Source organism: Macaca mulatta, chromosome 6, assembly GCF_049350105.2.
Source record: "Macaca mulatta isolate MMU2019108-1 chromosome 6, T2T-MMU8v2.0, whole genome shotgun sequence".
NCBI classification, from domain to species: Eukaryota; Metazoa; Chordata; class Mammalia; order Primates; family Cercopithecidae; genus Macaca; species Macaca mulatta.
In genome coordinates this window covers 33,484,513-33,496,531 of record NC_133411.1, presented here as the reverse complement: position 1 = coordinate 33,496,531, position 12,019 = coordinate 33,484,513, and the positions used below count along the sequence as shown (strand labels likewise).

Here is a 12,019-nt window from a genome sequence, read left to right as displayed (position 1 = left end):
TCATCTAATAATAGCATGGCCTAAACAGGCTTTCTTACCTCTATAGGCTGTATATATGTAGCAGTTTCAGGAATAACAATCAGGAAGCTTTTTTTGGGGGGTCTGTTAGTTGCAGACTGGTGTTTAATAGAAAACTTCTTATTTGGCTATTGGCTGCTTTTTGACAGCAGCTAGAAGGAAGCTCAGACGTCATATTTGGCTCATTTCCACTTAAGACTAAGGGTGACTGACTCTGGTCTGAAGACTGCTTGCAGTTTAGTCGTCTGAGTGACTCTTGTGGCTGAGGATGTGCTGGGTGCTTAGAATCCAAAGGTCTGGCTGGGCTTAAGGGATTCATGGTCTAGTTAGGGAGAAAAACATGGCAGATTTTCTTCTGTTTCTCTTGGGGCAAAATCAGATTTTACTGTTTATTTTAATAGTACAAAATTTTTGCAAAATTAGCAGATAATAGTCATCATTTCTAACTTCTGAAATCTTTTGTTTAGGTGAGACATGGAATCCATTAAAATTGCATTATCAGTTAAGAAATGTACGGGAACGATTAGCTAAAAACCTGGTGGAAAAGGGTGTATTGACAACAGAGAAACAGAACTTCCTACTTTTTGACATGACAACACATCCCCTCACCAACAACAACATTAAGCAGCGCCTCATCAAGAAAGTACAGGAAGCTGTTCTTGACAAATGGGTGAATGACCCTCACCGCATGGACAGGCGCTTGCTGGCCCTCATTTACCTGGCTCATGCCTCGGACGTCCTGGAGAATGCTTTTGCTCCTCTTCTGGACGAGCAGTATGATTTGGCTACCAAGAGAGTGCGGCAGCTTCTCGACTTAGACCCCGAGGTGGAATGTCTGAAGGCCAACACCAATGAGGTTCTGTGGGCGGTGGTGGCAGCATTCACCAAGTAACTCTGCTTGGGTTGAACCATTCTCCTTTCTCTCAAGTAAACCAGTAGTTTTTCTTCTGTTGACTTCTGGTTTTCTGTAATTTGTACTTTCCCACACTATAATTGGCTTCTGTTTTACAAAATGGTGGGTGGCTTTTTCTTTTTTGTATGTATACAGGATTCTGCTGGTACGAGAGGCCTTCCTCTTTCTGTTTTTAAAAAAAGTTTTACTGCCATATTGGCATTCCATTCCCTTTTGCCATCCTCACTGTTACCTGTTTTGGGTTTCTGGTTTACTTTGACTTTCAAAGTACCTCCAGCCTCATATGCACAGCTTTTGGATGACCTCAGCTTGAGTTTCTCCATATGTGCATGTACATCTAGCATTCTGCCTACAGTTCAGACAGAAGTCACAAAAAGGCCTTCAACTCACCAAAGGTAAATATCTGTATCTATTAGGACGTTTTATACATAGACTTCAGTTGAGATGTATACTTAGCAAAATTATTTTTAAATTGAAACAGCACAGTAAATACTTAATATAAAATGCCCCTTGGATTTTGCTTCCCATGTAAATCTATTGTATTATTACACTTGTTATAATTTTAACTATAAAGGTCCAGTTGTTTCACAGAGCCAGTCTGGGATGGGCTGCATTCCATTTATGCTGTATATAGTTTGAATTATATATAAATTGCCCCTTCTTCTGCCCACCCCTCCTCCCATCTTAGTATTTTGCAAGATTTAATCGGTTGTACACCTGGTGCCCCTCACTTGCTTCAGTCATGGTTATTTGATGGAGAAATTGACCTGTCATCACTGAAGGAGAGAGAAAAGATGTGTGTCTGATTGGTCCTGGGAATTTTTGAGCTGTGCCATTTATGGTACTCTTTGCCTATGCATCCTCTTTTTAGATTTTTAAAAAATTTTATCTTACTGTTTTTATAATTTCTATTGGGAAGAGGCTTGTGACCAGTACCAATCTTGAGTTTCTTTTTCTGTCTACAGGTAAATTAATGTCTGCTCTGAAATGTCATTTATCTACTCACACGTTCTTGGGGAAAAAAATCAAATGTCAGTCCTAGCAGATGTTGCATGTAAATTGGTAGCAAGTAATGATTACAGCCCAGAGGATTAAGAATTTTGTAACAGAAAGCTCTGCTATGTTTTAATATTTTATATACAATTATGATAATTAGCATTGTCAGACTATAAACCTTTGCTTTTTAAAGTTTATTTTTACTATTTCTTTATCACTGTTTATTGTATCATCACCATTGATTTCATAATGTAAATACTATATATTGAACAAATTAAATGTCAAATTTTTTTATTACCATAGTCCATGTTAATAGTGGGGCTTTCAGGTGTTTAGAGATTTTTTTGTTGTTGTTGTTAACATTCATTGCAAAAGTACTAGATGGTGTATAACTCTAGAGTTGAATTTTAAGGGATTCCCTAATATGTATACTATCTTTTTATCTGAAGTAATAAATAAACTATGATCTTGAAAGTGCCTGAATCAGAGCAAGCATGTCATTTGTATTTTTGTATTCTCATTTAGTTTTCTTAAAATTTTACTTACTATAGCATTGTAATATTTTAATGCAGGGGTTGGGTTTCTTAAAGGGCCAGATAGTAGATATTTTAGGCTTTGTGAGCCACCTGCTGTGTCAGTTGCAACTAGTGAACTTTACTGAATGAAAACTGTTAGAGATAATACAAATCAATTGGTTAAGCTGTGTTCCAATAAAACTGTATTTGCAAACACAGGGCGCTGGTTAAGGCCCCAGTTTTAATGCATGGAAAAAAGACATTTTTCTATCCTTTGAAATAACCTTCTTTACCTTCAAAAATGACACTGCTGGTGGTAACTACATGTAGGAATTATTAACTTAAAGTTTCTTCCCATAAAGTAGATATTGGGAAACTGATACCAGTTTACTGGAATTTCTTATCGAGTGAAAAGTTCCTGTTTTTCACTTGAGACGATGTTAGAGCTGAGGTAATAGATTTCTGAGGTATTCACTTCATCAGCAGCATCAGTATTCCCAAGCAAGGGGGAAAAGGGCCTCGCCTGAACTTCTGTCAGTGTTTGTTCTAGACCAGAGTACACACTTAGCTCTACCTGTGTGTGGCCCCAACTTCAGTATGTTTCCATATCCAGAGGAGAGGAAGTGTAGTAAAATCTGGGGGTGGTAGTAGTGGTGTTATCAAGAACTCTTTGTCCTGTGGAATATTGTTGCTTTCAGTCCTCTTGAAAGCAGGAATGATGTGACTCCCTGGAAATAAATATTGTCTGTGTTAAGAGCAGTAATTCCATGGGTTTATGCCAGTTTGATTAAAAGCCTTTACGTAGATATCTACTGTGCAGAGAATTAGTAGTTGCTGTTTCTTTTTTGGTGGCTTCGTATGTTTTGTAATTGATTGAGTGTTCCTTAAAATAACCTGATTGGCACAGTGTGCTAACAGAAGCTTAATAAGCACATGCTATTTTATATCTCATTTTGACCTCCCCAAATTCCAGTTACTATCTTCACTTTGTGAAGAACAAGCTCAGAGAGGAGAATTTGCTCATTGTCACATTATCTACTGACTGTACGAGCTTTTAATCCTAAGGCGATTGAAGAACAGTGATGGCATTCAGCTACAATTGTTCCTTTCTTAACATGGGCACTGGGAGGGGGCTTCCTTTCCCTAACAGAGACAGAACAGGCATGCAAAATACTCTCATGGTGTTGCAAAATAAAAAGATTAAAGAACATCTCTATTCTAATATCGTGGTATAACTTACATAAATTATCTTTTGAGGATGAAAAAGTTGACTAATTGTGTATATTCTCAAAAGAAAGCAGAATTGTCTAATCACCAGGAAAGTCCCTGGCCTCCTGAAGCAAGGTCGATCAATGATCTCTGACTCGTTCCACCACTCAACCCTTCTTACTGTTCGTGAACAGATAAGTACAATACTCTGAGTGTAGTAAACCCTTGAATTTGGTCATCTCCCAAAAGAAAGAAAAAGGGGCTAGGGCCTGATTGGTTCAGTGGCACATGGGACCAGTAAGTAGTGACACCCAGCCTGATACTGTCAAGGGTCCATGGCTGCCAGGCCTGGCTACTCCCACCCAGCAGTCGCAAGTTTATGTGAGGTATTTATGAAGTTTACTTTCCAACTCTGTGGCTTCTCTATCTTTTATTAACTTATATATTGTGAGATAATACTGCTCCATTTCACTTTTGTCCGGATTAAGATGACCGACAAACTGACGTAGTTCCAATTCATCTCATCCCATTGGGTCCCAGGATGACATGCTTGACTGTTGTAAATTCTGCACAAATGTCATACATTCTGTAACAGTATCAGTAAAGTGGTGGTATTAATGTTCATGACCTTGCAGGCTCTCCTTCAAAGGGGTATGGACGGTAACATGGTTTGGTTAAACTGGTGTTCATACTTTCTTAGCCCAATGTTAGAATTATACAGATATTTACTCCTGATAGAACAGTTGGTGTAGAATGGTTCCCATTAGTATCATTATACACTGATGTGCATTTTACTTTTTGTGCTTACGTTGTGGAGAGATTTCAGGGTAAGTACACGTCATTCTTTTGAATGGCGTTGTTGTATAGCTTAGTTAAATCTTCCATTAATGGACATTTAGATGATTCTCATAAAAAAGTATTGTAGCATACTTAGTTAAATCTCCCATTAATGGACATTTAGATGATTCTCCAAAAAAAGTATTGTAGCATACTTTTTTATGTCTTTATTTCTCATTTCTGTAGGATTTAAGAGAAATGGATTTGCTCAAATAATATACCTTGAAAATGTAAAAGATAAATAGCCAAATTGATTTCTAAGATTTATGGTAACTTAAGCTCTTGACAATAAGGTGAATGCTGGTTTTCCTGTACCTTAGCCAATACTGTAGAGCAGTGGTCCCCAACCTTTTTGGCACCAGGGACCAGTTTTGTGGTAATTTTTCCACAGACCAGGGGGTCGAGGTGGTTTCAGGATAAAACTGCTCCACCTCAATCATCAAACATTAGTTAGATTTGGTGCACAATAGAGTTTGAGTTCCTATGAGAATCTAATGTGGCCGCTGATCTGACAGAAGGTGGAGCTCAGGTGGTAATGTTCGCTTGCCTGCTGCTCACCTTCTGCTGTGTGGCTTGGTTCTTACCAGGCCACCCTTACTGGTCCATGGCCTGGGGATTGGGGACCCCTCTGTGGAGGGTATCATCACTCATAGTCTGTTTTAATTATTGAGGGGTTATCATTTACTCCCTTTTGGTAATTTGTATTTTTCCTGTGAATTACCCATTCGTGTTCTTTATTCATTTTTCTAAAGGACATTAATCTTTTTATGTATTAATTCACGAGGACTTAAGCCTATATCTATGATGCAGTTGGTTTTCCCAGTCTTTGGAGCTGGCAAATGGTAAGTTTTGCTTTTGCTTTCTTTAACATTCAGAAAAGTGTAAGGTGCAGTGCTTGAGCATGCAATTTGTGGAGATCCTTCTTCTAAAGAGAGATGTCTGGTGGTCAGATTTGATATATATTAACTTTGGGAGGGTATGATCAGATTTAAAAATGGAAAGTCAAATGTGTAGGTTAAGAATATATATGTATATAAGCATTTCATTAAAAGTTATGATTAAAATATAAATGGAAAATCTCATAAACAAATGTTTACATTAATTACTTAAAGCACACATGTTTACAGCCATTACCCAGGTCAGGAGATAGAACCTTGCCAGCCATACCCAGAAGCTATTCAAGTCTTTCTCCCAATTACAGTCTTCGTAAGAGTAAGTACTGTCCTGACCCAGTGTGCATCTTTAATTGTATTGTTTTGTTTCATTTGATATGTCTTTTAAGTTTTTTTTGAATCTGTAGGTTCTTCCCCCTATCTTGCTCTTGTTTTCCCTTTGCAAAATATTTGTTGATGAAATTGGATCATTTGTCTACTGTAGATTTTTCCAAAGTTTGGATTTTGTTGATGGTTTCCATATGGTGTGATTTAAGGTGTTTCTTTGACTTATACACTGCATTTCCCAAGAATTGGTAATTGGCTGTAGGGGCTTAGATTCAGCTTTGTTTGTGTAGGCAACACTATTTAATCAGTGGTGGTGTATGCTTCCACCAGGAGGCGATGTCTCATATTCTCCTTTTGTGAGGTTAGCAGCCTTGCTGTTCAATTCTTAGATCCTGTGATTTATTGGGGTTGCAAAGCGATATTTTAATTATTATTATTTATTAGCTAGAATATTTCTATAAAGAGATGTTGTCTGCATTACATTTTACTATAATTCATAGAGGGAAGGTTTATTGGGAAGTTTATTTACCTATTTTCAAAATACAGCTGGTTCCCTGGCATCTGCCAAAAATAACTTTAATTTTTAAAGTATTATTAACTTATGGAAACACATTCTGTTTAAATTGATAAATAATAATTGTGTATATTTATGGTTATAATGTAATGTTTTAGTCTTTGTACACATTGGAGATTCAGTCAAGCTTATTAAAATAACCATCACCTTACCAACTTATTTTTTTCTGGTAAGAATACTAAAAATAGTCCTTTTTAGCAATTTTGAAACACACAATACATTATTATTAACTGTTGTCACCATGCAATGCAATAGATCACAAAACTTGATTCCTCCAGTCTGAGACTTTGTATCCTTTGAACAATATTTGTTTCCCTATCTCTCCCCTTTCCCTCAGTTTCTGGTAACCATTTTTCTACTCTTTTTCTGTGAGATTGGCTTTTTTAGATTACACATATAAGCGAGATCATACAATATTTGTCTTTTTTATGCCTTATTTCACTTAGTGTAATAGAATAATCACTCTTTTATGTGTTTTGATCTACTACAGTTATTAGCCCTAATAATGCTCAAAATGTCCTATCTTTGACCAGCGGAACTCTCTTCAAGGATCTGGAGTCCTTTTGATAGTTTTAGTAGTCTTTGATAACTTCCTGGTATGGCAAGATGTTTCAGGTTCATTTTGTATATTTCCTACCCCGTATCTGGAATCATCTATTTTCCCAACAAGCCATGGTTTAAAAGAGCATGCTAAAAGAGCATGAATATAATAGTATAGTTTGTATATAGTCACAATTTTGTGAGTCTGTGGCTTTGTAGATTCTGAATTTAGCTTCATGCTTAGAAGAGCTTATTCACTTCATGATTAAAGCAATATATTTAGGTTTTTGGGGATTGTTTTTGTTTTTGTTTCCTTTCTTGCTTTTAAATCTTTGACCCCTCTGGAATTTTATTTTGATGTCAGGGATTTTGTTGCAAATGGACTAGCTTTTTCCTCTCTCCAAAATACCTAGCCAATTTTCTCAACACCAGTTTTTGAATATATTGAATAACCGGTGTGTGTGTGCATGGTGTTTTGTTTTTGTTTTGTTGCTGCTGATTTAAAATGCCCCTTTTTTGTTGAATTTGGAATTACTGTATATTTGGGTCTGTGTTCTAGTGGTTTGCCTGTCTAGTTCTATAGTAGAGGAGCCACCATTTTAATTATTACAGATTTCTGATAATATTTTAATACCAGTTCCCCTCTTACTCTGCCTTTTCAAATTTCTTCTGGCTGTTTTTACGTGTTTATCCCACCAGATGGACTTCAGGATAAATTTGTCAGGTTAAAAAATTTGAGATTATGATTGGACTTATATTTATAAATTAGTTTGGGGAGAATTGAGATCTTTATAGTATTGAGTCATCCTGTCCAAGAAGCTATACATATATTTACCCCCCTTTTTTTAGTTATCTCTTATGTCCCTTAATAGAGTTTTATAATATTTTTAGGTCTTGCCAGTTCTTGCTAAGAATAAATTTATATTTTCAGTTGCTGGCATTCATAATAGAGTATTTCTCCCATGGTATATTCTAACTGGTTATTATTTATAGAAAAGCTGTTGTTGGCTAGGCGCAGTGGCTCACGCCTGTAATCCCAGCACTTTGGGAGGCCGAGGTGGGCAGATCACGAGGTCAGGAAATCGAGACCATCCTGGCCAACATGGTGAAACCCCATCTCTACTAAAAATACAAAAATTAGCTGGGTGTGGTGGCACGTGCCTGTAGTCCCAGCTACTTGGGAGGCCAAGGCAGGAGAATGGTGTGAACCCGTAAGGTGGAGGTTGCAGTGAACTGAGATTGCGCCACTGCAATCCAGCCTGGAGACAGAGAGAGACTCCGTCTTAAAAAAGAAAAGCTGGCCAGGCGCGTTGACTTCCGCCTGTAATCCCAGCACTTTGGGAGGCCAAGGCGGGTGGATCATGAGGTAAGGAGATCAACACCATCCTGGCTAACATGGTGAAACCCCGTCTCTACTAAAAATACAAAAAATTTGCTGGGCGTGGTGGCAGGCGCCTGTAGTTCCAGCTACTCGGGAGGCTGAGGCAGGAGAATGGTGTGAACCTGGGAGGTGGAGCTTGCAGTGAGCCGAGATGAGGCCACTGCACTCCAGCCTGGGCAACAAAGTGAGACTCCATCTCAAAAAAAAAAAAAAAAAAAAGCTGTTGTTTTGGTGAATGTTAATTTTTGTAGCCACCACACTGAATTCTATTTTAATAGATTTTCAATTGGAACTTTTGTGTTTATGTGTACCCAAGTTTTGTCATGTGCAAATCATAATACTTTTTGCTTTTGTTATTTATAGCTGTTTTTTTAGAATTTTACATAATTGGGCCTGGTACAGGGCTCACACCTGTAATCCCAGCACTTTGGGAGGCTGAGGTGGGAAGATCACTTGAGAGGAGTTCAAGACCAGCAACATAGAGAGGCCCTGTCTCTACAAAAAATAAATAAAATTTTACCTAATTGTATTGGCTTATACCTCCAGAACACTGCTTTTCTTTTTTTTTTCTTCTTCTTTTTTTTTTTTTTTTTTGAGATGGAGTCTTGCTCTGTTGCCTAGACTGGAGTGCAGTGGTGTGATCTTAGCTCACTGCAAGCTCTGCCTCCCGGGTTCACGCCATTCTCCTGCCTCAGCCTTCTGAGTAGCTGGGCCTACAGGCGCCCGCCACTATACCCGGCTAATTTTTTGTATTTTTAGTAGAGACGGGGTTTCACCGTGTTAGCCAGGATGGTCTCGATCTCTTGACCTTGTGATCCACCTGCCTTGGCCTCCCAAAGTGCTGGGATTACAGGCGTGAGCCACTGCGCCCAGCCCTTAGAATATTGCTTTTCAACGATCATACTTTGAGCATCCTGCGCATGTGTATTCCTGATGAATGGGAATGTTTCTCAAGTTCCTCCATTAGAGCATGATGCAGGCTTTAACGTGTCTGTTGACATCATTCATTCATTCCGACGGAGTTTCGCTAGTCACCCAGGCTGGAATGCAGTTGGCACAATTTTGGCTCACTGCAACCTCCACCTCCCGGGTTCAAGCGATTCTCCTGCCTTAGCCTCCTGAGTAGCTGGGATTATAGGCGCCTGCCACCATGCCCTGCTGATTTTTGTATTTTTAGTAGAGATGGAGTTTCACCCTGTTGGCCAGGCTGGTCTCAAACTCCTGACCTCAGATGATCCACCCTCCTCGGCCTCCCAAAGTACTGAGATTACAGGTGTGAGCCACCGCACCCAGCCTGTGGCCATCTTTCATGATGATTCTTTTTCTCTTTTGTCCTGTTAATGTAATGTACTACATCTATAGATTCTTAATTTCCAACTGTTCACATATTCCTGGAATTAACATCAGTTGTGCATGTTTTCTGTAATGTACTGTAGAATTCTATTAGCTAACATTTAATCAGGATTTTTCAAGTTCATCTTCAATGTCACTTAGATGTCTACAATTTAATTTGACTTGTTGCTTCTAATGTGGCTTTGGTTTGGTAAGGTGATTGCTTTAGTTTTAGTTCTACTAGATCTATATTAATCTCAAGTTTTCATATTGCTTTTTCGATCTTGTGCTTCTTAGAAGCCACATTTACTTAAGTATATTGAGAATACAAAACAGTTTGTATTTAGAATTTTCTTTTCCCGAGTCATATTCCAAATTATGTATTTACTTTTTTTTTTTTTTTTTGAGACGGAGGCTCGCTCTGTTACCAGGCTGGAGTATAGTGGTGTGATCTCAGCTCACTGTAAGCTCTGCCTTCCGGGTTCAAGTGATTCTCCTGCCTCAGCCTCCTGAGTAGCTGGGACTACAGGCGCGTGCCACCATGCCCAGCTAATTTTTGTATTTATAGTAGAGATGGGGTTTCACTATGTTGGCCAGGATGGTCTTGATTTCTTGACCTCGTGATTTGCCCACCTTGACCTCCCAAAGTGCTGGGATTACAGGCATGAGCCACCGCACCCGGCCTCCAAATTATAGTTTTTATCTACCTTTTGCATAATTGTGTTTCACTCCCTGTCTTCTCCTCCCTTCTCTTCACCAGTTCTGAATTCATAAGTAGGACCCTTGCTGAATTTGATTGTTTAGTGGGGGTAAGTGAATTTTACTAAGCTTGCCATTTGCCCAAGATTGGTCAGTAGTGGATCCCTTATAGCTCTCTGTGTTTAAGCATTGTTCAAATCGTCTCTTAGGACAAGAGAAGGAAGTTGGGGACTAGCTGATTTTAGTCTTTGAGATACTCAGCTGTTTTGAAGGGATCAGGAGGATGTGTGGAGTGATAGTGGCCATGGCATTTACAGGGTGAGGGTGAGCTGGGGCAGCTAATCTCTTTCTGAATCAGTTATTAACTGCAGGGTCCTATTTGGTGGGGGCTCCCCTCAAATCTGGCCTGCCACTCCTGACCTCAAGTGATCCGCCTGCCTTGGGCTCCCAAAGTGTTGGGATTACAGGAGTGAACCACTGTGCCCAGCCTGGTTTTAGATCTTCTACATGGTATGTAGTTTTCCATTTCATATAATGGGTTTGTGGCTACTTCCATTTTAAAACTACTAGAGTTTCTCTGTTTGTTCATTTCATTGGGTTTCAAGGAAGGGAGTTATGCAAACAAGCCCTCTGTCTCCTAGGAATTAGTGAGGCTACTTCCTCGCCTGTTACTCCTCTGGCCTGCTTAGACTGACCGCCAGGTGTCTGGGAAAATGAAAATGATTCCTCTTCTTCAATCTCATCTTCCCAACATTCTGAGGCATGAAGATGACTCCAGTTTCAGCCTGCTTTTTTTTTTTTTTTGAGAGACAGAGTCTCACTCTGCCACCCAGGCTGGAGTGCAGTGGTGCGATCTCGGCTCACTGCAACCTCCACCTACTGGGTTCAAGCAATTCTCCTACCTCAGCCTCCCGAGTAGCTGGGATTACAGGTGTGTGCCACCACGCCCAGCTAATTTTTGTATTTTTGGTAGAGATGGGGTTTCGCCATGTTGGCCAGGCTGGTCTCGCGCTCCTGACCACAGGTGATCCACCCTCCTCGGCTTCCCGAAGTGCTGGTATTACAGGTGTGAGCCACCGCACCCGGCCTTCAGCCTGCTTCTTAAAGGGCTCAACTTCAGTAGTCCCCTTTCTCCAAGTTAAGGATTTTGGTGGTGGTCTTCAGAACTCTCTTTCATGCCACGTATGCTCTCTCAGTCAGAGAATTGTATTCCATTTCATTGTTCCCCTTCTGTTTGGCGTTAAGATTTTTCTTTTGGAAACGGAGTCTCGCTCTGTCGCCCAGGCTGGAGTGCAGTGGCCCATTCTCCTGCCTCAGCCTCCTAAGTAGCTGGGATTGCAGGCACATGCCACCATGCCCGGGTAATTTTTTTGTATTTTTAGTATAGATGGGGTTTCACCATGTTGGCCCGTCTAGTCTCAAAACTCCTGACCTCAAGTGATCTGCCTGCCTTGGCCTCCCAAAGTGCTGGGATTACAGGAGTGAGACACCATGCCCGACCTGGTTTCAGATCTTATACATGGTATGTACTCTTCCATTTCATATAATGGGTTTGTGGCTATTTCCATTTTAAAACTACTGGAGTTTCCCTCTGTATTTGTTCATTTCATTGGGTTTTGAGGAGGGGAGTTACGCAAACAAGCCCTCTGTCTCCTAGGAAAAAGCTCTACCCAAGTAGGGGCAGGGAACCAATCAGAATTTCAGTTTTGGGATGTATATAGAAAATCAGGCAGGCAACAGCTTGTATGTCCAGAGAAACTCTGGTATTGATTGGGGCCAAAATGA

At 39.8% G+C, this 12,019-nt stretch overlaps 1 protein-coding gene across 1 annotated transcript in view; it reads left to right on the top strand.

Annotated features, from left to right (window-relative positions):
- Positions 1–2,413, top strand: part of GOLPH3 (golgi phosphoprotein 3) — a 57,668-nt gene extending 55,255 nt beyond the window's left edge. The window contains exon 4 of the mRNA XM_015139792.3: positions 486–2,413. Coding sequence (XP_014995278.1) covers positions 486–910 — 425 coding nt within the window. The 3' untranslated portion in view covers positions 911–2,413. The remainder of the gene's footprint in view (positions 1–485) is intronic.
- Positions 2,414–12,019: the final 9,606 nt, after the last annotated feature.